General features: G+C 36.5%; 1 protein-coding gene across 2 annotated transcripts in view; it reads right to left on the reverse strand.

The window, feature by feature from the left end:
- Nucleotides 1-27,446, reverse strand: part of LOC127519786 (carcinoembryonic antigen-related cell adhesion molecule 1-like) — a 265,873-nt gene that overhangs the window by 224,242 nt on the left and 14,185 nt on the right. Inside the window, exon 6 of one of the 2 annotated variants that reach the window (XM_051907362.1) lies at nt 13,418-16,241. In XM_051907362.1, the coding sequence (XP_051763322.1) occupies nt 16,170-16,241 (72 nt within the window). In that variant the 3' untranslated portion in view covers nt 13,418-16,169. Of the gene's footprint in view, nt 1-13,417; nt 16,242-24,518; nt 27,030-27,446 lie in introns of both variants that reach the window. The other variant, XM_051907365.1, reaches the window with a different exon arrangement.

Below are 27,446 nucleotides of genomic sequence, written 5' to 3' on the forward strand. Positions count from 1 at the left end.
CTCAATTAATGTTGAAAAATGTTGAAATTTCAACAAAAAGAAATCAATGGTAATGGCATTGAATCAATGTTACAATGTGATGTTGGTTCAACATCATGCTTGAACTCTCAGAAAATAAAACAAAACTACAACTGACTTAAAACCACACAGCCTGAAATCAACTGAAGATAAAAGAAGACAATAAATCTCTCAAGATCTCAGCAGAAGTTCTTTTTGAGAAATAACAGAGGCTTAGATGTTGATGTTTTATTGAAAATATTTGATCGCCATTTTGGTGATCAGTGTTTCCTTTAGTTGGGCAGTTTGACTCTTGGCTTTTTGTGTGAGTTTGTGGTCTTTGTAATATCAGTTGTTGCAAAAAAAAAAATCAAATTTTTCATAAATAAACATTGCCTAATTATGTATTATTTCTTCTGGCTCTGCTTATTGTTTAACAAAATAAATACAACCTATAAATACGGTACCCTGACAAGTAAAGCAATCAAACTGTTTGTTTGTTCTGCATCATGTTTAGAGGAATCTACAAAAGTCCATGACCCTACAATAACAGACTGGCATGCGACCATAGATCATTTATTAAAGAACATATCTGTCTCCAAAAAGAACTGTTTCTAAAACACCTACTGTAAGAGGTCAGTTGGAAGACTCTTCTTTCCACATCCCATTACCAAACAAGTTAAACTATCTCTTTTTGTTTAGACTGTGTGTCTCAAGCAAAACTCTTGGTGGTCTTTTGTAGAGTCACTTCACACACTTTTGAAAATCCAGCAAAAAGCACTTATTGTCACAGTTGTAAACACAACAGCTTTCTTCTTCTATGAGGGGGTTTTGCATCATGGCGGCATTGTTTCCAGTTGGACCAGTAAAGAACGTGACACAACAAAACAACAAAAACAGTCTTGACATGACGTTTTCATTTTTTTTCCCTTTAGAGTTGCTATTTTCTGCCATAAATTGTCATGTCTTTCTATCACCGCATCTAAGTAGTTAACCGTTTGAAGGTTTCCGCCTACTTGTGGCTACTGTAGCCCCTCCCACTTGGAGCACAAGCCCCTCCCACTGAGAGGTTTCTGGTCAGAAGTGATACCTACTTGTGTTTGTCAATGATAGTTCCTCATCTTTGTTCAGTGCTTCAGTAGATTAAAGAGTCTGAGCTGTGCATAGAAGCAGGAAGAGGCCCTTTACCTACAAACACACATGCTATAAATACTCATTGTCTCTCATAAAAAATATTGTCCACCAAACAACATTTCTGAAGAAAAAAAAAAAAAAGACCGCAGAGGTTTCAGGTATGACTCAAATCTGAACTTAGTAAAACTGGTGCTGTGAGATGGCAGTTGGTTTTTACCTTTGTACTTTTTTCCACACAACTGAATAAACTGAATATATACAAACATTTTTAAATCACTAGGGGTTAGGCTCAATTTCAAACACTATTCTTCTACTTTTACATATTCAACACAACTATATGTTTAAAAAAAAAAAAAAATAGGAAACAATTCTACCATTATGAATTCATATGAGCATTCTATATACGTATGTGTGTGTGTCTGTGTGTGTGTAAAAAACATGTTCAGAGCATGTGTGTGTAAAGTAGGAGGGTCAAAGAAGCAGGTTGAGGGTTTTAGCAAGACGGTCTTGTCAAACGGATCAAATGTTTTGATGAAGAACTGAACAACATTTTTCAGATGTTTTTTTTATTCTGTTTGTGTTGCTGGAGTTTGATGGGTAAGTAAAAAAAAACAAAACAAACATTTTTAAGGTTTATTTTCTTTGTTTCACAGTAATAAATATCATGAGATTTACTTACTGTGAATCCAGGTCTCTGTGTTTAATCGGAATTTTAAGTGGAAATTTCCAGGCCTTCTATTGTGACTATAAATTTCTGTCACTCAGAAATCCAAAGCCTCAATTGAACCGCTTTCAAATATCTGGTGTGTTTTTGGTGATTTTCAGTATTGTAATTTCAAATATTACAAATGCACATACTTCCCAGCATTTTCTCAAAAAATCTATTGAATATATCCAGCAGAATTATCGTAATAGTAATTACGATAGTAATTATCGTCATGTATTTACTTGCTTTTGCATCTCTGAATGTTCTTCAGTTCATATTCAAACAGCTCAATCTATTACAGATTTCAGGCTTTGTAAACCAACTTAAGCCTTAATCTGTCTGTCTTCTCTTCTTTAGGTGTGTTTCGTGCTGAAACAAATGAAATACAGTCAGTGTCAGTGATGGAGGGAGATTCTGTCACTCTAAACTCTGATCTTAATGAAATACCCGACGGTGACATAACATGGCAGTTTGGAGCTAATGACTCTCGGATAGCAAAAATGAAAAGAAAGAAGCAAAACTTCTCCACATATAATGGTCCTGATGGGAGATTCAGAGACAGACTGAAGCTGGACAATCAAACTGGATCTCTGACCGTCACAAACATCACAACTGAACATTCTGGAGTTTATAAGCTACAAATTCATGCAGCTGAACTGTCATCAAAAACGTTCATTGTTTCTGTCTATGGTGAGTAGAGATCACCAATCCAACCCTCTACACTCCTTTTTTATTTAGCTATTTATATTGAAATGTTTAATAATTTATATTTTGTGATCACAGAAACACTCATTAACCATCAAAACACTAAACACTCACTCAACACATTGATCTGAAAGATTGTTGATTAGATTTATCCAGATTTCTCTCTGTTCTCTGATGTTTTTCAGCTCGTCTGCCTGTTCCTGTCATCAGCAGTAACTCTTCACAATGTTCTTCATCATCATCATCATCATCATCAAATTGTTCACTGGCGTGTTCAGCTGTGAATGTGGGTCATGTGACTCTCTCCTGGTACAATGGAAACAGTCTATTGTCCAGCATCAGTGTGTCTGATCTCAGCATCAGTCTCTCTCTACCTCTGGAGGTGGAATATCAGGATAACAACACCTACAGCTGTGTGCTGAACAATCCCATCAGCAACCAGACTCAACATCTGGACATCACTCAACTCTGTCACACATGTGCAGGTACGACAGAGCTGATATTAGTGTTTATGCACTTATTCACTGACTGTCTCTCTTTATTATCACAACACACTGTCCTTCACTTCATCCAGTCTCAGACTCTCAGATAGTGCTGATCTCTGTTGCTGCCGCTGGATCTCTGTTGATTGTTGCTGCAGTCGGGATCTGCTGCATCTGCAAAAAACAAAGAAAAAAAGATCAAGAAGGCAAGTGTTACCTACAGCTTTTAAACAAGTATTATAAAAAATACTCTAAATATTTTAATCAGTTGATAGCCCTAATTATCATTTAATCACATTTATTCTCATAATTTTAGTAATTAATGCCCTCAATGGGACACATTCTTTACTCGTCTCTCGCTCACAAACTGCATCAAAACACTGTAAATGCAAACACAGAAATGCTTTTCTGCATTGTTTCAATAATAAAACGACTTCTGAACATAATCATGTGTAAAGATTCATCTTTCTGCTGGTGAATGTGTTCACGTTTCATTTGTTGAGTTTCATTGAAATTATGTGTTAAGGATATTTTTCCTAATATAATTACTGCATTCTCTGCTGTAATGTCAAATTTATGCATGCTATTTAATATTATTATTATTATTATTATTATTTAAACAGATCAGGCTAGTGATGTAGAAATAACGTATGCTGACATGATCTTCAAAGGAAATGCACACAAATGGGTAAGATAGTTTAATCTCTGCTTTTATTCTCTGTATTATTTTAGCATTATTTTAGTTACTTAACTAATGCACAGATAATCATGTGTTAATGTATGACTCATGAAGAACTAAACCATTAATTAATGATTACTGCATCAGCAATAAAGATTCTATATGATTAATATATTAAGTAATATATAAATTGTTAATATATAAATATATAAATTAATTAAATGTGTCATAATGTATTAATTCCTTAATAACATATTTTATTAACTAATAGTGTAAGTTAGTGTGTTAATTACCACAATGAGTTGAAATCATGTATTTCAACTACAAATTATCTGCATTAATTAATCATTTGCTAATGATTTGCAAATGTATCATTATGACTTTACTTGTTGAGGTACATGACTATTAACTAATTATTAAGTAATATGTCATTATGGTTTTGACATCGACACTAAGCCATGGATTTCAATTTCCAACCATCTACAACCGTGATACCACTGTACCAGATGAAATACTGCATCCAGAACCTTGTTGTTCATGGCACAGGAATGTGTCAGGTTAAGCTTGAGGTCAAGGATTCAAAGGCGGAACACTGAGAACATGCAGCGGTAACACTGTGTCAAGACCGGACAAAGAGAATAGAGCCCATTATAATCAGTGATAGTGAAGCTACACACACAACAAAACATCACTTCTGTTATGAAGGACAAATGGACTTGCAATGGTCTGTGATGTCCAGTGTAAACAGCTGTTGCGGCATGACTCGATAATGGTCACATCCAGTTTACACACAGTGTAACATCGATCTGTAGTTCAGATTTGTGTGCAGCCCAACTTACCCATCCTACAAACACATTCTCCGTTATTACACTCACTGCATGAGTAACTGTCAAAAACCCATTAATGACATATTACTTAGTCCATTTTCAAATAAAATTTCCCTGATAATTTACTCACCCCCATGTCATCCAAGATGTTCATGTCCTTCTTTCTTCAGTCGAAAAGAAATGAAGGTTTTTGATGAAAACATTCCAGGATTATTCTCCTTATAGTGGACTTCAATGGAGCCCAAATGGTTGAAGATCAAAATTACAGTTTCATTGCAGCTTTAAAGTGTTCTACACAATCCCAGGCGAGGAATAAGCGTCTTATCTAGAGAAACGATCGCTCATTTTCGGGAAAAATGTAAATGTATATACTTTATATAAACAAATGATCGCCTTCCGAGTGCTTCCACCAAAACAGTGTTTCCGTATTCTCCAAAACGCTTACGCTGTATGTCCTACGCCTTCCCTATTCTACTTCCGGAACGAATGCAGCGCCAGTTCCATTTTTTCCATATAAACCATATACATTTACATTTTTTTTGAAAATGACCGAAATTAACTAAATTAATGAACTAAATTAAACCATAACAAGAAAATACTGTTCTGATTTATTGCTCAGATCTGATTTATTATTTTTTTTGTATAGCTGTTAACATTGTGGTTTTAAATGTGGCTAATTTCAGATTCCACCGTGAACAGATCATGGTCCTGAACTGACCCGCATGCGCAAAAGAACGATAAATATAGATGTCACGCAGCACACTGTCATTCGTAAGTAAACACGGAGGACATTAGAGTAAGTAATTACGAATTTATTTACAGTGTGATCTGCTACCGAAGCCAGCAAATTTATGAGCAGGCAATTTAAAAAAAAAAAAAATTAAAGATCGTTGAGTAGATTCGAGCAACACAATATTTTCCACAAAATCGAAATCTGCAAATCGTCCTCCATCTCGTCGCTGTAGGCCGTGGTTGCTGTGGGCAATGAAACAAACCAGGATGCTGTATGAGCGAGCAATTTTCCAAAGCGTGCCACAATGTAGGCTACACTGTCAAATGCTTTTGTAAAATCAGTGAAATTGACTGACAGTTTCATTGTAGTTCAACACTTTACTCAATAATTGTTCTCAAGATGAAAATTTGTGTTGTTTGCGAATAACATTGCATCACTGTTAGAAAGGGGGAAAAAAAACATGATTTCACATTGAATCTCAATGTTCAGGATGCCACATTTTTAATATAATAATTTTATTAGCATTATGTCTTGTGTGATGTTTTTTACAGAAAGTTAAAGAGGGGGATCGTGTGGTGTATGCACCTGTCGCCACGAGAGGATCACAAATTCTTTTGCCAGAAGCCAGTGATTAGAGTTTATAAAGTTTTAAATCTGGATATTTTTCTTACATCACTTTGCTTCAGAAGGCCTTTATTAACCCCCTGGAGCCATGTGGATTATTTTTATGATGAATGGATGCACTTTTTGGACTATTCAATGCCATTACAAAGAGCCAGAATGTTTTTTTATATATATTATGTGATTATATATATATATGATTGTGTTTGACTGAAAGAAGAAAGTCATATACACCTAGAATGGTTTGAGGGTGAGTAAATTGTGGGAAAATTTTCATTTTTGGTTGAACTATTCGTTTAAATTCCACCTTCATGTCAATCCAAACCCGTAAGACTTGTTAATCTTCAAAAAACAATAAAGGTATTTTTAATATTCTATCATCATTCTTTTGTTCATCTATTGAAAGTCTATTTTCAAGCTTTAAAAAGATTTGACATTCAGGAAAAACACACCTCATTGGTTCTTGTGCATCAAGCATGCAAATTTGAGCTTCTAACTCAACTAATTGAGACCATATCTGTACAGCTGGAAATTTTGTACAGAAATGGTTTGATCTGTCGGGTGGACAGACAGCTTCAGTATGAGCATGTGACTACTGTGAGATGTTTGTGTTCGAAGTGTGAATAAAGTGCATAATGCGGTTGAAGGGTATTTTTTCCATTTCTGCTCATATGAAGCTCAACATTTGACTTCCGATCTGCACAGCTTTACTATGTAACTGATTCTGACAGATAAAAGATATCAAATTAGACAGTGGCATTATTTTGTGAATGAAAAAGTTGCTTCTGTAGTTATATCTAGCTCTAGCAAGAGAAACAGAAGTTATTTCAAGAAAGCTTCACCTATTCTTGATCTCACATCTAGACTCCCCACATCCTGTACCTGTTTTCTAAAGATCATATCCAACAAAAAGTGTTGTTTGTTCTTAGGTATGTAGCCTGATACTGAGCTGTGAATATCATGTGACTGATGACTCAATATTACAACTTCCTTCAGCAAACAAGGGAAAACACAAGTCTATTTTAAAGGGACAAAAATGAAAATTTGATGTTTATCTGCTTACCCCCAGGGCATCCAAGATGTAGGTGACTTTGTTTCTTCAGTAGAACACAAATGATTTTTAACTCCAACCGTTGCGGTCTGTCAGTCGTATAATGCATGTCAATAGGAACTCCATCTATAAGAGTCAAAAAAACATGCACAGACAAATCCAAATTAAACCCTGCGACTTGTGACGACACATTGATGTCCTAAGACACGAAACGATCGGTTTGTGCAAGAAACCAAACAGTATTTATATCATTTTTTACCTCTAAAACACCACTATGTCCAACTGCCCTCCACATCCGGTTAGTGAGGTCTGATCACGCTCTGACAACGGAAATGATGTCTCGCACTCATTGAAGCAAATCGCAAGACATGCGTTTTTTGACCTCACTAACCGGATGCTGAACGCAGTTGGACTTAGTGGTGTATTAGAGGTCAAAAATGATATAAATACTGTTTGGTTTCTCGCACAAACCGATTGTTTTGTGTCTTAGGACATCAATGTGTCGTCACGAGTCGCAGGGTTTAATTTGGATTTGTCTGTGCATGTTTTTTTGACTCTTATAGATGGAGTTCCTATTGACATGCATTATACGACTGACAGACCGCAACGGTTGTTGTTAAAAATCTTCATATGTGTTCTACTGAAGAAACAAAGTCACCTACATCTTGGATGCCCTGGGGGTAAGCAGATAAACATCAAATTTTCATTTTTGGGTGAACTATCCCTTTAAGATCTCATTCCCCCATAAATCGCTGTCCATGTACAAAAAAGCCTTTTGCCAACATAATGGTGTATCTAACAGCAGGGGTTAACTGGCCATTTAATTTCTCACATTAAACCCTGTAAATTGCAATTAAAATACCAGATTGATTTTTACGGTAAATGTACCGCATCTGCTGTTCACAAAAAAAACAGCTTTCCATATTTTTACTGCATTTACATGATCCAATTAAATGATCCAGGCTTGTTAAGGAGAGGTGTGCTATGACTTTTATAAGCAACTGGGTGTACAATGTTTAATAGCTCCACATTTGAACCATAGGGAACATTATAAATAAATCTTACAGTATAGCCAAAAATAAACACTGTACACTGATGAGCCAAAACATTATGACCAATCACAGGTTAAGTGAATATCTTTGATCATCTCTTAACAAGGCCACGTATTAAGGTCTGGGAAGACAAGATGGTGAGCAAACAATCTGTTCCACGGAGGACCAACAGCATATTAGGCAGGTGGTCATAATGTTTTGGCTCATTGAATCAATGACACACCACTGACCTTTCACATTAGCTTAAGGAAAATCAGTAGGAAGATGAACAGGCACACGTAAGTGGAAACCAATCAAAATAACACATTCATGGCAGTGAAAATAACAGAAAAAAACTATGCTGAAATCAACCCTATAGAGAAATCATGTAAGCTACTTCATATTTTTTATAAATATATTTTAAAAAAATATTTAACTGTAACCTGGTCTTATACCTTTATTAAGAAGCAAAAAAAGATTACCAAAGTCATATAGGAAAACTATATAATATCTGCTGTTTATAAATGAGGAAAGACCTTTAGAGTTCAGTGAGTGGTTAAATGAAGCAGATACAAGGGTCTACTGTTAAAGACAAAACATCTCCAAAGCAAATATCATCTACACAGCACTCATATGTACAGTTCTATAGGTACATTTTTTTAAGGCAAAATACATGTAGGCAAAAATAAATAAATAAATATATAAATAATTTGTGGAAATTTAAAGGAAATTTTCTCAAAATGAGTCAGAAATCTCCACTTCATAACACTAGCTTAACACCACAGTAACAACATTCAACACAGCCGTATAATTTATGCATCCAGGTACAGATGTGGAACATCAAATAATATCAGTAAAGTGTTTCATCAACTATAAAATAAATCAATAAGCTAGTTAATGCTGTTTTTGTGCTGGCGTAGCTTGTGGACCTATAATAAGTCATTCTGTTCATATTCAGTCATTCTTTATTTTCTTGATGAAGATGGTTGACCAAAGGCAGCTTTCTGGTTAAAATAGTTAAAAGCTCTAGGTACATTTGCAATATAACAATATCAATATTTTCCAGTAATGGGATGATACCAGTAACAACACTTACAGTATCAGCAGTACAAACTTAATTCAGAACCTGAATACTTGTTTGACAAACACATATTTGTGTACATGCTCTTTACTGTGACGAACAGGGGGGTTTCCAGTAAGATGGTTATGCGACATACTCAGATTTACAGATAAGTAAATATATAACCCCAACTTTCGGTTCTAAAAATTCTCAGGGTATGAAAGTAGCCATAGCAACTTGTGCTCTTAAATACTCAAATATATATATATATTCTTCATATTTATTTTCAACTCGCATTTTTCAGGTTGAGCATTCAAAAGTTTGTGTGTGTGTGTGTGTGTGTGCGCGCGTACAACATGATGTTTTCTATATAATATATTTCTATAATAAAAAAAACATAGCCTATGTGATGCATCTCACCTTAATACAAATGTGGAAGTGAAATGACTAAACAAACTTAAATTATGCAGTCTACTTATACTAAACTAGACATACATACATATTAACTTTAAAAGCACAGACTGTTTTTAGTTCAGTCAATTTTTACATTATATTATTAGCATCAGACAAATAATACTTTTGCACTATTCTGTGCCATTTTGTAGTATAAGTGGCAGTTCAATGATACCATTTTCAACTGAAAGCAGAAAACTTTTGATGTGGTTTGGCCATTAATTTAAACAACAAGCTGTTTTGGTGGCCTGAAAAAACAAACTTTTGGAAATCCCGCCCTGGAGACGATTCTAAACATTTAAAGAAATGTTTAGAATTGAAAATTGAATTTACCTCAGCATAGTTAAATAATTAGAGTTCTGTATATGGAAATGACATACAGTGAGTCTCAAACACCATTGTTTCCTCCTTCTTATGTAAATTTGATTTATGAAAAGACCTCTGAAGAACAAGAGAATCTCAACATAACACCAACTGTGACGCAACAGTCAGGATCATTAATATGTACACCCCCAAATTTTGCATATACCAGCCCATGTTCAAAGCATTAGACAAGGCAGTATTAATGTCTGGAGCTGCACAGCCGAAACAACAGACTTTATGCAGGTAAACAAGCAAGGACAATAGTGAAAATGGCAGATGGAGCGATAATAACTCACATGATCCATGATATCATGATATATTTAGTGATATTTGTAAATTGTCTTTCTAAATGTTTCGTTAGCATGTTGCTAATGTACTGTTAAATGTGGTTAAAGTTACCATTGTTTCTTACTGTATTCATGGAGACCAGAGCCATGTCGTTATTTTCATTATTAAACACTTGCAGTCTGTATAATTCATAAACACAACTTCATTCTTTATAAATCTCTCCAACAGTGTGTAATGTTAGCTTTAGCCACATATAGGCTACTATCAAACTCATTCAGAATCAAATATAAACATCCAAATAAATACTATACTTACATGATCTGATATGCTGCATGACCAACACTTTGTAAAGATCCATTTTGAGGGTTATATTAGCTGTGTGAACTTTGTTTATGCAATGTATTATAGAGTTGCGATCTTGGGGGCGTGGAGCGCGAACATTTAAAGGGGACACGCGCTGAATCGGCGCATTTATAATTAACCCCAAAATAGGCAGTTAAAAAACAAAAAAATCTATGGGGTATTTTAAGCAGAAACTTCACAGACACATTCAGGGGACACCTTAGACTTATATTACATCTTGTGAAAAAGGGTTCTAGGGCACCTTTATTTGGCCATGTCAATAACGATTGCCTATACCCAACCCTGACCTCTAAACCTACCATCACTGTAACCTCAGCCAATGAATTTGGTTGCAGGGCGGGATCCTGTTTGTGAATTCCAGCCCACTTGCGGCAAAAGCTCCTCCCACTTGGAGGTGAGGCCCTCCCACTTGGAGGTGAGGCCCTCCCTCTTGGAGGTCTCCAGGCTGCAGCGATACCTACTTGGATTTTTGCACACGGATACTATTCTGTGTGCTCGTTCCATTTAAGTTATATTAAGCCTTAAAGTTCTGCATAATTAAGGGCATGGTCAATTGAGTGACAGGTCAATTCATGGATTTAAGGCTTTTGTAGACAAAAAGTACTGTTTTTGTTTTTCAGTGGACGCTCATGGACATTTTACCCAAGTGCCATGGATTGGATTCATCTGGCGATCGCTATTTCATTACAAAGGTATGGAGTCCCGTTTGATTTTGCGTGTTGTCATTTGCATACCCGACACAAATTAGGCCTACTATGTTATTCCAGCATGGAGCATCTATATCGTAAAAAAGACAACATAGATTGACAGTAAACCTTTAGAACTTTCTAATAACTTGTTACCTTTATTAATATTTTAGATAGTATCTAAGATAGATAGATAGCTTCTTTAGCCTGTTAACTTGATCACGTCGAGCTAGGCGGGCATGGTTTCAGCAATCAGGCACCTCAGTTACAACCACATCCCGCAGAGGTTCAGTATGACTCAAAAGCTGAACTTCAGTAAAACTAGTACTGTGAGATGGCAGAGAGTTTAACTTTGTACTTTGTTATATAGCCTACAAACGTTTTTAATTCACTAGGGGTTAGGCTCAACTTCACACACTACTTTTACATATTGAGCATATCTATATCTTTCAAAAATGTATTTAAAGGGATAGTTCACCCAAAAATGAAAATTCTGTAATCATTTACTCCCCCACAAGTTGTTCTATATTTCTATAAATATTTGTATTGTTCTGCTATACACAAAAGAAGATATGTGAAAGAATGATTGTAACCAAGCAGTTCTCACATGTGTGTAAAGTAGGAGGGTCAAAAGATTCACCCACCAAAGAGGCAGGTTGAGGGTTTTAGCAAGACAGTCTTATCAAATGGATGAAATGATTCGATGAAGAACTGAACAACATTTTTCAGATGTTTTTTTTTTTATTTTGTTTCTGCTGCTGGAGTTTGATGGGTAAGTAAAACATTTTATTGCTTAATTTGAGTTTCAGGGTAATAAAGCAGCTACTACTGTTCAGTTTACATTATTTCTTACTTTTATGTTCCAGATCAATATCATGAGATTTACATACTGTGAATCCAGGTCTCTGTGTTTAACTGTAATTTTTAAATGTAAATTTCCAGGCCTTCTATTGTGACTATAAATTTCTCTCCCTCAGAAATCCAAAGCCTCAATTGAACCACTTTCAAATATATTTTTTTTTCCTTCTGATTTTCAGTATCGTCATTTTAAATATTTCAAATGCAAATTATTCCCAGCAATTTCTCAAGAAATCTATTGAATATATCTGGCAAAATTAAACTTGTACTGTCAAACTGTAATTATCATCATGTATTTATTTGCTTTTGCATCTCTGGATGTTCTTCTGTTCATATTTAAAATATTCAATCTACACCTGATTTCAGGTTTGTAAACCAACTTAAACCTTAATCTGTCTATATTCATGTTCTTCAGGTGTGTTTCATGCTGAAACAAATGAAATACAGTCAGTGTCAGTGATGGAGGGAGATTCTGTCACTCTAAATGTCAGGCTTCAGATAAATAGAAGACTCAAATGCAGTGAACAAAAAGTGAAAAGTTTATTTAGGAAAACTTGATGACAATGTGTTCTCCGCACACCATAAGCGGACACACAGACTGGGGAGATCACCGAGAGGAAAGAGGACGCCAGCAGGAGATAATGTCCCGCTACAGACTCCTCGTCTTAGGGTCCTGAGCACAACAGCAAATAGCAGGTAAGTCATGAGAGCAAAAACACAAGACAGAGAGCACAGACAAAAACACGTCCACGCGACACAACATAGTGATCAACTGACAACAAGAGGTAGACACAGCTGGGAATAAATAGGGAAAGGGGAACAAGTGACAGGTGAGGGAAATCAGCTCGTGATTGTGCATACAGCGCTACCAGGCAACGCTAATTGCTCGAATCACGAGCTGCAGAAAATGACAGGACACTAACAAACAACAGAGACAAACTGGCGACACACCCTGACACTAAACTCTGATCTTAATGAAATACCCTACTCATAATATGGTGAGTAGAGATCAGCAATCCTGTCCTCTACATTCCCTTTTTTATTAACTATTTACATTGAAATGTTCACAGACACACTCATCAACCATCAACACACTAAACACTCACTCAACACATTGATCTGAAAATATGATTGTTGATTAATAGTTTATTTATTTCTCTCGATTCTCTGATGCTTTTCAGCTTGTCTGCCTGTTCCTGTCATCAGCAGACACTGTTCTTCTTCATCATCAAATTGTTCATTGTTGTGTTCAGCTGTGAATGTGAGTCATGTGACTCTCTCCTGGTACAAAGGAAACAGTTTATTGTCCAGCATCAGTGCGTCTGATCTCAGCATCAGTCTCTCTCTACCTCTGGAGGTGGAATATCAGGATAAAAACACCTACAGCTGTGTGCTGAACAATCCCATCAGCAACCAGACTCAACATCTGGACATCACTCAACTCTGCCACACATGTGCAGCGCTGATATTAGTGTTTGTAAGACTAATGCTGGACTATCTGGACCAAGAGAGGGCTACTCTTTGAGAAAACAAAGGAAATAACATTTGGACTCTCTCTTGTGAGTCAATCACATGATGTTTTGTATTGATCATCTTTGAATTGATTATGTAATTGGCATGATACATTTACCTGACTAAATTGTCACATTTGATTTTATTCTGACTTACTCCGAAATTATTAACTTCAGTAGATTACGATGTATCCATTGTTACTGCAAATCTGCGTCAGGTTAGTAACAAACTAAAGTCCAGTTTTGAGTGGAGCGTAGGGCACATTTACATTTAGTCATTAAGCAGATGCTTTTCTCCAAAGCGACTTACAAATGAGAATAGTAGAATCAATCAAATCAACATGAGAACATCAGTACGTAAGTGCTGTGTGAAGTCACAGCTATGTCAGTAAAGTGCTCGTAACAAGGAATTTTTTTTTTTTTTTTTATAAATAAATACACATATAGATGGAAGAAGAATAGAAATCAAGGTAAGTGCTACTATTACTGGGTCAAGTGCTGACGAAAAAGATAGGTCTTTTTCTTTTTTTTGCAAATGGCTAAAGATTCAGCTGCTCAGATAGAGCGTGGCAGGTCATTCCACCAGCCAGGAACAGACCCGGAGAAGGTCCGTGAGAGCGATTTTGTGCCCCTTTGTGATGGCACCACAAGGCGCCGTTCACTTGCAGAACGCAAGTTTCTGGAGGGCACATAAGTCTGAAGTAGCGAGTTAAGGTATAGCGGTGCAGAGCCGGCGGTCGTTCTGTAGGCAAACATCAGAGCCTTGAATTGGAAGCAAGCAGCTACTGGCAGCCAATGCAGACTGATGAAGAGAGGAGTGACGTGCGCTCTCTTCGGTTCGTTGAAGACCAGTCTTGCTGCAGCATTCTGGATCAGTTGTAGAGGCTTGACAGTGCATACTGGAAGGCCAGCCAAGAGAGCATTACAATAGTCTAGTCTGGATAGAACAAGAGCTTGGACAAGAATTTGTGTGGAATGCTCCGATAGGAAGGGTCTAATCTTCTTGATGTTGTACAAGGCAAATCTGCAGGACCGGGCCGTTGTAGCAACATGATCTGTGAAGCTTAAACAATCATCCATCACCACTCCAAGGTTCCTGGCTGTCCTGGAAGGAGTAATGGTTGACGAACCAAGTTGAATTGAAAGGTTATGATGAAGTGTTGGGTTGGCACCGACCACAAGCAGTTCCGTTTTTGCAAGGTTGAGTTGAAGGTGGTGGTCCTTCATCCAGGCAGAAATGGCTGTCAGGCAGGCTGCGATGCGACCAGCAACCGTCGGATCATCCGGTTGGAATGAGAGGTAGAGTTGTGTGTCATCAGCATAACAGTGATAGGAGAAACCATGATCCTGAATGACAGATCCTAGTGATGACATGTAGATGGAGAAGAGAAGTGGTCCAAGCACGGAGCCCTGAGGTACCCCAGTAGCAAGATGATACGACTTAGACACCTCACCTCTCCAAGATACCCTGAAGGACCTATCTAAGAGGTAAGACTTGAACCACTGGAGTGCGGTTCCCGAGATGCCCTTCGACTTGAGTGTTGACAGGAGGATCTGGTGGTTAACTGTGTCAAAAGCAGCAGACAGATCCAGCAAGATGAGTACTGATGATTTTGAAGTTGCTCGTGCCAGTCTCAGGGCTTCAGTGACTGAGAGCAGGGCAGTCTCAGTTGAGTGGCCACTCTTGAAACCAGACTGGTGGTTGTCAAGGAGGTTGTTCTGTGTGAGATAAGTAGACAGTTGGTTGAACACAACTCTCTCAAGTGTCTTAGCAATGAAAGGAAGAAGGGATACTGGTCTGTAGTTTTCTAAAAGTGCTGGATTCAGAGTGGGTTTTTTTTAGCAGTGGGGTAATCCTAGCCTGCTTAAAAGCTGTGGGAAATGTTCCAGTGTGAAGGGAAGAATTGATAATGTGAGTGAGTGCAGGTAGAATTGAGGAGGAGATGGCCTGAAGAAGATGAGTGGGTATAGGGTCTAGCGGACAGGTAGTAGGGTGATTGGAAAGGATGAGTTTTTAAACATCTGCCTCAGAGAGCATGGAGAAGGAGGGGACACCAACTGTGATTTTAGAGCTCCAACTAACGCTTGACATTAGTTCAAGTGTACTTAGACTGTAAAGGCTAAAAAGGGAATTTCCGTTTAGGACAACAAAATGTTGATCGACTAACCTACATAGGATGAGCCTTACCTCTGTTTAATGTAATGTTACTCTAGCTAAGTGTACGTGGGAAACCATGGTATAACTAAACCAAAGCTATTACGGCTCGAGCAAATGAACGCTGGACGATTCAGTTGCTCGATCGTAAACTAAACAACTCTTTATAATTCCCTATAAATTAATTATTTCATTTGAGCTAATTTTACTTCCTAGGGTGTGTTTTCCCTACAACATTCTAAACTAAATTCAAGGTCATGATAAAATGGAGTCAGATAAAAGATCACTTGGAATTAAACTACTTTGCCACACTGAAAAGACCGAATGCGCAAGAAACCTTCCCTGTCCTGTGGGAAACCGCCGTTGGGCCGATTGGGCGGGCCTTACATGTTTATGCACTTATTCATTGACTGTCTCTCTTTATCATCACAACACACTCTCCTTCACTTCATCCAGTCTCAGACTCTCAGATAGCGCTGATCTCTGTTGCTGCTGCTGGATCTCTGTTGATTGTCGCTTCAGTCGGGATCTGCTGCATCTGCAAAAAACAAAGAAAAAAAGGGTAACACTTTATTTTACAGTGCCGTAGTTACACGTTACTACATGTACTTACTATAGTAATAACAGTAAATTATGCATAATTACAAGTAACTAACCCTAACCCTAACTGTAACTCTATAGTAAGTACATGTACTTAATTAATAGTACTCAGTACTTATTTGAGTAATTACAATGTAACTACGGCACTGTAAAATAAAGTGTAACCAAAAAAAGATCAAGAAGGCAAGTGTTTAAAAGCTACAGCTTTAAAACAATTATTATGAAAATATACTCTAAATATTTGAATCAGTTAATAGCCAATTATCATTTAATCACATTTATTCTCATAATTTTAGTAATTAATGCCCTCTAGTTTCTTTCTAATGGAAGAAACAGGAATAATGTGTGCAGTGACTGGGTTTCGGTATGTTTGCATATAATGTCACTGGACCACATTCTTTAGTCGACTCCCCCATGATCTGCATCAAAACACTAAATGCAAACACAGAAATGCTTTTCTACATTATTTCAATAATAAAACAACTTTCTCCGGTTTATGAACATAATCATGTGGAAAGATTCAGCTTTCTGCTGGTGAATGTGTTCACATGTTTCATTTGTTGAGTTTCATTGAAATTATGTGTTAAGAATATTGTTCAAAATATAATTACTGCATTCTCTGCTGTAATGTCAAATTTATGAATGCTATTTAATCTATTATTATTATTATTATTTAAACAGATCAGGCTTGTGATGTAGAAATAACGTATGCTGACATGATCTTCAAAGGAAATGCACACAAATGGGTAAGATAGTTTAATCTCTGCTTTTATTCTCTATATTATTTTAGCAGCGATGATCTATTACTCGATCAGTCGCAACTGTTTCGACTTCGTCCTATGGTAGGTCGACGGCATGTAAGACTTCGATGAATGTACACCGTCATGTTTGTCTCAGGCTTCTTTGCTTCCTCTTTCCATGGGATGGCGTCCACACATGGGCATCTTTGATATATGTTCTGGGGACAGGCGAAGAATATGGCCCGCAAAGCGAAAACGGTGCTCTGTGACGACATCAGCCAAGGGGCGGGTAACAGTTGTTCAGTATATTTCCTTGTTGCTGACATAGTCGTGGTATGAGACACAGAGTATTTGCCGAAGACATGGTTGTTGTAAAATGATGTTTGCTGATGCTTGCCGACAATTTCCAAGTCTCACATGCGTAGATGGGTATGGGTATGTCGATCGAATTTAGAAGTCAGATTTCTGTTCCTAGGGCGATAGCATTAGACCTCCAGATCGGCCGTAGTCACTGCATAACCGTCATGGCCTTCCCAAGTCCACTCACAACATCTTGGTCTGAGCTGCTGTCCTCCGTCACAATGCTGCCTAGATAAGTAAACTGATCAACTTCATCCAGAGGCTGTTGGGTCAACGTGTACTGGAATCTACACACAGACGTAGCCTATATGAAGGATCTTGCTTTTGGATGCATTTATCCGGATTTTAACTTTTCCTGCTTCTCTTCCAGTGCAGCCGTTAGCTCACAGAGTAATAGTTTATTAGAGCAACACAATAATGTCCACAAAATCTAAATCCGCAAGTACTCCGTCTTGTCACTGTAGGCCGTGGTTGAAGTGGGCAAGGGTATGTACAATGAATAAATTCATAATGAGGAGAAAGAGGAATGGCGACAGTTCGCAGCCCTGCTTCACTCCCATGTCAACGCAGAAGAATTCAGAGAGGTCTTGGTTGTGCGGAGCAGCAGCTGGATTGATGATAAATGTCAATGAAACTAACAGGGTGTCATATGACCAAACATTTTTCCAAAGCTTGCCACGATGTACACTGTTTAATGCTTTTGTAAAATCGATGAAACTGACCAACAGTCTCTGTTGTAGTTCAATGCTTTGCTTGCTAATTGTTCTTAAGATGAAAATTTGTTCCGAGCAGCATCAACAGTGTAATAATACTTCATTTCAATATTTGATTTTATAGAAATTATTAACAATTTTGTTATTTTGCTTCACTACTTGATGCCCAATGTAAAATTTGGGTCCTGAAGCAAAATCACTGAGAACTCAATCTAATGTATTGTGTTTTTTTACAGAAAGTTAAAGAGGGGGATCATGTGGTGTATGCACCTGTCACCATGAGAAAATCCCAAATCAGCATTGTTTCAAACGTTGGAAAAATGTTATGTTTGACTCTAAAAGGGATAGTTCACCAAAAATTAAGTAATGATCCCATAATTTACATGGTGTTTCATTAACAAAATTCAGGAGGAGCAAGTTCAGAAAATTAAACTAATTAACTCAGGTGGAGAACATTCCGTTAATCAACTCAACCAATGACTAGAGGTATTTTTAATATTCTCTCATAATTTTTTGTCCATCCATTTATAACAGCTATAGAAATGATATTGTTAAATAAAAATGTACATGTATAAAATGTATTGTTTAGTAGAATTCACACAAAATTGTTTATTTACATATATCTCATGTAGCTGCCTGATTGAAACGATTGCTTTCCCCTTTAATTGTTGTGATGTCATGAGCCAACATAACTTCCTGTTCCGTCTCCTCCTCTTCCCTTTTGCATTGTAACTGAATGGGAGAGGCAGGTTTCTTTTGACTTCTGAAGTTTATTGTAATTATTGCTATTATCTATATCACTTCAATTCATGTGCATAATGTTATTTTACTTAGCTGTGTACATCATGTGCAATTCACTCGTTTGTTTGTGCTTGTTTGTGTTTTGTATCAGGTATGCTATTTTCTTGTGTAATGTCATTTTTCTTTGTCTCCTCTCCTTCCCCTTTTTATTGTAACTAAATGGGAGAGACAACAAGGGTGATTCACTCTAAAAGAGGCTTCTAATTTTTGTCTTGTATCAGGGGAATAAGGCCTACAGTGAAACTGCCGCCTTCTGTCCCGTGTCTAACTCCACAAAGTTACACAAAGCAGAATCAAGTGTTTTATAACTGGTGTCGCTCACTGCACATCACACTTGGTACCGCGAGCCACTGGTTACACAATGAAAGTGTGTTTCTTTTTTCAAGCTTAAAAAAAAAATTGGCATGCAAGAAGAACAAACCTCATTGTTTGTTGTGCATCAGATCAGATTTGAGCTTCTACTAACTTAATTGAGACCATATCTGTACAGCTGGAAAACTTAATGTAAAATGTTCATCAAAACAAGTCAACCGTGCTTAAGAAATGGTTTGATCTGTCGGGTGGACAGACAGCTTCTGTATGAGCGTGCGACTACTGTGAGATATTTGTGTTTGAGGTGTGAGGCGTGTGCCATGTGGTTGAAGGGTATTTTTTCCATTTCTCCTCACATGAAGCTCAACATTTGCCTTCCGATCTGCACAGCTTTACTATGTAACTGATTCTGACAGATAAAAGATTCTGTCAAATTAGACAGTGACATTATTTTGGGAACGTAAAAGTTGCTTCTGTAGTTATATCTAGCTCTAGCAAGAGAAACAGAAGTTATTTCAAGAAAGCTTCACCTATTCTTGATCTCACATCTAGACTCCCCACATCCTGTACCTGTTTTCTAAAGATCATATCCAACAAAAAGTGTTGTTTGTTCTTAGGTATGTAGCCTGATACTGAGCTGTAAATATCATGTGACTGATGACTCAATATTACAACTTCCTTCAGCAAACATCTATTTTAAGATGGATGAAAAAAAAAAAAAAAAAAAATCCTGTCACTGGTGAAACATCATCTATACTTAAGTGAATACATAAATCGCTGTCCATTTACAAAAAAGCCATTTGCCCACATAATGGTATATATAAGAGCAAGGGGTTAACTGGCCATGTAACAAGACAAACCGTGACCCTTTCTCACATTAACCCAGTAAATTACTGTTAAAATACTATCATTTTATATTTATTAATATGTACATTAATATGTATGCCCCCAATTTTTGCATATACCAGCCCATGTTCAAGACAAGCCAGTATTAACATCTGGAGCTGTGCAGCAAGTACAATAGCAAAAAATGGCAGATGGAGTGATAATTGATATTTTCAGTGATATTTGTAAATTGTCTTTCTAAATGTTTCGTTAGCATGTTGCTACTGTACTGTTGAATGTGGTTAAAGTTACCATTGTTTCTTACTGTATTCACGGAGACAAGAGCCATCGTTATTTTAATTTTTTAAACGCTTGCAGTCTGTATAAAAGCATCTTCATTCTTTATAAATCTATATTATAAATTAGCCCCATTAGCCGCAGCATAGGCTACTATAAAACTCATTCAGAATCAAATGTAAACATCCACAAAATGCATGTCATACTTATGTGATCTGATATGCAGCATCACAAACACTTTGTAAAGATCCATTTTGAAAGAGCTGTGTGAATTTATTCTATTGTTTATGCAATGTTTATTTGGAGTTGCGAGCTTGGGGGCGGGGAGCACAAGCATTTAAAGGTGTACACACACCAAATCAGAGCATTTTTAATCCCACCCCAAAACAGGCAGTTAAAACATAGTATAATAAAAAAAAAAAATCTATGGTATTTTGAGCGGAAAGTTCACAGGCACATTCTGGGGACACCTTAGACTAATATTACACCTTGTGAAATAGTGTTCTAACTAGGGCACCTTTAAAGTTTGGGTAGATTAGAAGCAAATAATCAGTTCTCATAATCAACATTGAATAAATGGACAGGATAAAGATCTGTGCGTTTTGGCTCTTCTATCAATCACGTGAAATCATGTGACTTTGGTGCTCTGAACCACTGATTCGAAGCAAAAGATTTGTGAAGCTTCAAGCTTCATGAAGCAGTGTTTTGAAATCACCCATCACTACATTTTGTTGAAAAGTTTTTTTTGTTTTTTTTTTGGCACACAAAAAGTATTATCATTGCTTTATAACATTATGGTTGAACCACTGTAGTCACATGAACTGTTTTAAATAAGTTTTTAGTACCTTTATGGATCCTGAGAGGAGATAAAAAAAATATTAGCAAATAATAGCAAAAAATATTACAAAACACATATAGGTAAATAATATGGTAAGCTGGAGTTTATAAATGAGGAAAGACCTTTAGAGTTCAGTGAGTAGTTAAAGGTGCCCTAGAAGTGAAAATTGAATTTACCTCAGCATAGTTAAATAATTAGAGTTCTGTATATGGAAATGACATACAGTGAGTCTCAAACACCATTGTTTCCTCCTTCTTATGTAAATTTGATTTATGAAAAGACCTCTGAAGAACAGGCGAATCTCAACATAACACCAACTGTGACGCAACAGTCAGGATTATTAATATGTACGCCCCCAATTTTTGCATATACCAGCCTATGTTCAAGGCATTAGACAAGCCAGTATTAATGTCTGGAGCTGCACAGCCGAAACAACAGACTTTATGCAGGTAAACAAGCAAGCAGTGACAATAGTGAAAATGGCAGATGGAGCGATAATAACTTCATTATCCATGATATCATGATATATTTAGTGATATTTGTAAATTGGCTTTCTAAATGTTCCATTAGCATGTTGCTAATGTACTGCTAATGTGGCTAAAGTTGCCATTGTTTCTTACTGTATTCACGGAGACCAGAGACACGCCGTTATTTTCATTTTTAAATGCTTGCAGTCTGTATAAATGCATCTTCATTCTTTATAAATCTCTCCAACAGTGTAGCTTTAGCCCTGTTAGCCACAGAGCATAGCCTACTATCAAACTCATTCAGAATCAAATGTAGACATCCATAAACATAATTACCATACTTATGTGATCTGATATGCAGCATCACGAACACTTTGTAAAGATCCATTTTGAGAGAGCTGTGTGAACTTATTCTTTTGTTTATAAAATGTATTATGGAGTTGCGACCCTTGCCAGCTTGGGGGCGGGGAGCGTGAGCATTTAAAGGGGAAACGCACAGAATTGGCGCATATTTCATTAAACCCCAAAATAGGCATTCAAAACATGGAATAAAAAAAATCTATGGGGAATTTTGAGCTGAAACTTCACAGACAAATTCTAGGGACACCTTGGACTTATATTACATCTTGTGAAATAGTGTTCTAGGTCACCTTTAAATGAAGCAGATACCAGGTGCTCAGCCTACAAGAAAAGACAAACCATCTCCAAAGCATCTCCAAAGCACTCATATGTAGTTAGGTAAATCATTTTAATCTATGCAGGGAAATAATACATGCAGGCATGGATATACACTCTAATCTTGCATAGACATGTCAATAGAAATTTTGCTTTTAAAGCAAAAACAAAGTAGTCAGATAGCAACTTAAAATCAGAAGCACAGGACCCTCAACTGCAAATGATTTAAGGCATTGGTCCATTTTGAGATTTGGGCTATTTTGAAAAGAAAAAAAAAACAACAACAACAAAAAAAAAAACATTTCTTACTTGGTTTGTCTTCTAGCATATTAAAACAATGTTTACAATAATCCAGTCCAAACTTTTAAGATAATACTAACAGTAATACCAATACTAACAATAATACTAACATGTGACAAAATCAATAAACTAATAACAACAATAAAATAATGTGTCTGTACATAAAACCCCAAAGGTTGTTATCTTCCTCTTCAGAAATGGTGTGAATGAAAGAAATTAACTGATCAACACTTAAATATCACAAATGTTTTGTTCACAAACATGTTTGACTTAATGTTATGTTTGACTAGTGTTTCAACAGTTTGTGTGCAAATCATGCTGTAACATTTCTCCTGACAATCACATGAAGTGTTTATTAGCTTAACACTAAGTAACAACTTAACAGTTCATAGTTTTGTTTTGGGTTTTTTTTCTTGATGAAGATGGTTGACCAAAGGCACCTTGCTGGTTAAAATAGTTAAAAGGCCTAGGCACATTAGCAATATAATAATATCAGTATTTTCCAGTATCAGGAATGATACCAGTAACAACACCTACAGTATCAGCAGTACAGACTTAATTCAATACCTGAATACTTATTGTTTGACTCACAGCTGTCTTGAAAAAAATACATATTTGTGTACATGCTACACTGTGAAGAGCAGTGGGGTTTTCCAGAAAGCAGGTTATGCGACATACTCAGATTAAGAACTTTCGGATACAAAAACTGAGATAAATTGCAGCGTATGCAAGTAGCCATAGCAACTTGTTCTCTGAAATTACTCTAATATATTTATTATATGTATTTATTTTCAGCTCACACGCTACGGATCAGCATTCCATATAAATCCATATATGATGCATCTCACCATACTACAAGTGTGGAAGCAAAATGGCTAACTAAACTTTTACAGCCATATTATCTTTGTAAACACTAGAATATTTTAATAGTTCAATCATTCTTTCTATTCTTTTAATTTATATTTTTAGCACCAGACAAACAATACTTTTGCACTATTCTATGACTTTTTTTTAGTATAAGGGGCCGTTTACACAACACTGTTTTTAACTAAAAACTAAAACTTTGTGCATTTTGACCACTCTTTTAAATGAAATGGCTTGTGGACTTGCTAATTAACATTAACACTAAATTACAATAAATTCCCTTGTTTGAGGTGTACCATAAAGCTTACATGATAAAATGTTGGTAATAACTATGTAACTCTCTGTCATTTATTTGTTTGCCAGAAGATGGTAATTTTTTTCAAATCTAGCACTCAATGAGTTCATGTAAGCGGATCCACAGCAGCTTTGGCGCCTACAGTCTGTTGTTATATATATCGTCATCATTGTCCTACATTCTCATTGGTTTGCTGGTTTATGGGGAATTTCATGCACAAGGAAAGCTGTTTGCGAATCACTCGCCCAAGAGGAAAAATATGCTGTTCCAGATTTCAGATCTCCAGAATTCCAGATCTTGATCAGTGAAAAACAATGTGTTTTTCATTTGATACAAAATATACTAAATCAAGTTAAAAAAAAAAAAACTATTTCCATTAAATTTTTTCCATAGGGAATTTTATTTTTTAACGAAAAACGTATAAACTTGTTAAATACAGACCTACTGTAACTATCCAAGGCTGTCAATCGATGGTCTATACGTCTGTTAAAGTCATTAATTTGTATTATTTCAACTTATTTTTTAAAGAATACTTTTTTTTATAATATTTACATTTATTTTAATTATATTTTACTTATATTTATAATAGGTTACTAATATTATATTATACTTATTTTATTATATTATATTATATTATATTATATATTAATTATATTTTATTATAATTATAATTATATTTTATTTTTATCATACTTATATTTTATACTGGCATACATTTAAATTGACACCTGCCACGGTGTCTGTCATCTCTGATGTGTGTCCTCAGGCGATGCACTTAAATGTGCAGTATCTAAGAATTCTGTCCGCTAGAGGTCACTAGAAGGCTATTCAAAACAAAGGCGTAGCTTGATGACGGCAAGTTTGAGTGCGGAATCTTGGGACATGCGGTGCAAAATAATTGGGATAGGACTCGGGAAGAAATCATGTTCACAAATGTGATTATTAACGTTACTGTAGTATGAAGCGGAGCAGGACCGAGTGTTGTGGGAGCTGAACGAGGCCGCTGGAGCAATTGCACAACACAGGCCTCACGAGCAGCGGGACTTTTATTATGACACAGTCACCCGCGCTGCTTCCGCTTTTCCAGTCATGAGTATGAGCAAAGACTATAGAATAACACAAGACATGTCACTCGTATTGTTTTGAATGGGAGAAAGTGTAACGCTCAATATGGCGGAATAAGTCCCGCCTTCAAAATAAGAGCCAATCGTCGACCTGTAAAGTCATCGCGTCACTGCAGCGGCCGTTAGAAGCACCGGTTTCTATAGAAACAGTCAGGCACAAGAGACGCGCATTTAGGTCTGCGCATGCGCATTAGCTTGATCCAGCCTAAATACTGTTCTTTTGTCATGATTTGAGCGTTTGGAAAAAAAATTTATGAGACAGTTATCAGATTTCATTGGTGATTTCAAATATGAAATTTAATCGAAAGCTTGGCAAACAGCTTTGGAGAATTTGATGTTTCCCCATTCAAAGAAATAGGAGCTGCATGATGCCCAGGATGCCCGAGAGGCGTTTCAAAGATGGCCGCCGAGTGAAATGACTTGTCTTAAAGGGACTTTGGTATGAGGTAATGCAGCTCTGTTTGAGTGTGTTGAAAATGATGTTATAACATTACTCTGTGCGTTCGCTCGGCGGCTGCTGTGAGACACTTGTTCCACACTGCAGTAAGATAGATCGATTTAGGAATATCATATTAAATACTGGATGGCTTGTGTTGATAAATGGCATGCAATTCATTTTAAAATGTATTGTACGATTTAGAAAATTCTGTATTACTATTACTAAAAAATAAAGCTGCATCTGATTATGCTATGTTAGCTACTTGACAAAATAGTATTTTTCTCTGAGGCATGGTAAAGCATGGTACTCGCAAAAATATAGAAAATTGATTTAAACAATAAGACTAAAAGTGTTGAGCGATATAAAAATAATTAGTTTTCTGTCTATAAATGTATCAAAATAGTTGTTCCATTGTCTATTAAAACATGTAATATTTTAAAGCGTCTTTGGTGTTTCCATGGTTTCTACAAAATAAAACCGGAAACCGAAGCAGACCGAGGGTAACGCGGGTATGACGCAATTGACAGGCGACTCCTCACACGTCCCGGAGCCTTGGATAAAATAGCAATTTTCTCACTATTTACAAATCATAGGAAACATTTGGGATATTGTAAGTACTCAAGTGAACAAAATATATAACACTGGCCTAGTGGTTTTTGGATATTTTACTGCAAAAATATGACATATTACACCTTTAAATGTTAAGCATGTAGTTTCTGCGACATTGGTGCCACCTAACCAAATTACAAAAATAAAGCATATTTTGTAAACAGCCCTTTCTTGTGTCGTGCATGACTCAACTCAAACACAACTCAACAGCTTTTACGGGTGCTTGCGAAGGCATCAACAGGTAAATGTAGGCTACTTTACATAAAAGTTCAAACATTAGGAAAACTTTAGCTGTGTTGCTATGTGTCATGAGAGTAAACACCTGAGCAGCTAACACTATCTAGAGCGAACATGAGTGTCTCGCTTATTATAAACCCGTCCAACGTATCTGATCGGTTCCACCAGGTGCATTTTTGACATAACGTGCCACCCAGCATAATTGGTTAAAAAAAAAAAAGTCACCGCTCGCCACTGCCATCGCCGATTACTGGCCTGGCAGCAAAATATGTTTTTAGTTGCTTTCGCAAATCAATGTGAACGGGGATCATTCTGAAAATGTTGAAGTTTCTGCAGCAACTTTAAGAAAAAGAAAAAAAGGCTCTTTTGTAAATAAAAACAGGCTCCCAACATCTGCTCTAAAAAAGTCGAGAACTATTGCTTGTAGAGTGCTTCTTTGCTCCTCGTTTTATTACTGATATGCTTTAAGAAATGTTAATATAATTGAAAAATATTTAGGCAACATGGTTTATTATGTAAATGAGTAATAATGAATATCAAATTAGTTGCTGTGGTGTTGAAATTAGTGTGGAGGTAAACTTTGACTGGTATTGCTACTGAATAGTGAAATCTTGTTGAGTTTCAGCTGATGCTTTTCTCTCATTTTCCACTGTCTCTTCACTGTCCTTTCAATGAAAGTGTCAGTGTAATAAATGATGTTATATTGACATCTCACTGACAGCCTCAGTCTGATTAGAGGACATCCCATAGATACTGTTAAACAGTATGTCAGAGTCTCATGGGCAGGAGTCCTCACATGGGCCTTAGAGGAATGAATCTTCCTGATTCACCTGTAAGAATATATAGATTCACAGATGGTATAAGAGAAAAACAGGACTGATGATTCAGATACACACACAAAACTAGAGACCAGGAATTGTGTATTTCTTTCAGTGTTTGCAAATTATATAGTAGTTTTATTTCCCTAAATATTAAACACATTGAGTAAGAGCCATTGAATGTCTGTTGTAATTCCATTGTTGGACACTGGGTGGGGTGTGGGTCTGATTATTAAATGGGAAGCAAGAGCGTAAGAGAAGTCAGATGGATTGGTGGTGGAAGAGTTGACAGACAGGAGGAAATTTGGTATGTTTGAATGATGGGAGTAATACTAGGATAAGTGTGGCAACAGGTAAAGAATCAGTGCTAGATCTAACAATGGTGTTGGATTCAATTGCAGGAAGCACTGAATGGGAAATAATGCGGAA

The sequence above is a fragment of the Ctenopharyngodon idella genome, chromosome 10 (assembly GCF_019924925.1).
Source record: "Ctenopharyngodon idella isolate HZGC_01 chromosome 10, HZGC01, whole genome shotgun sequence".
Lineage (NCBI taxonomy): Eukaryota > Metazoa > Chordata > Actinopteri > Cypriniformes > Xenocyprididae > Ctenopharyngodon > Ctenopharyngodon idella.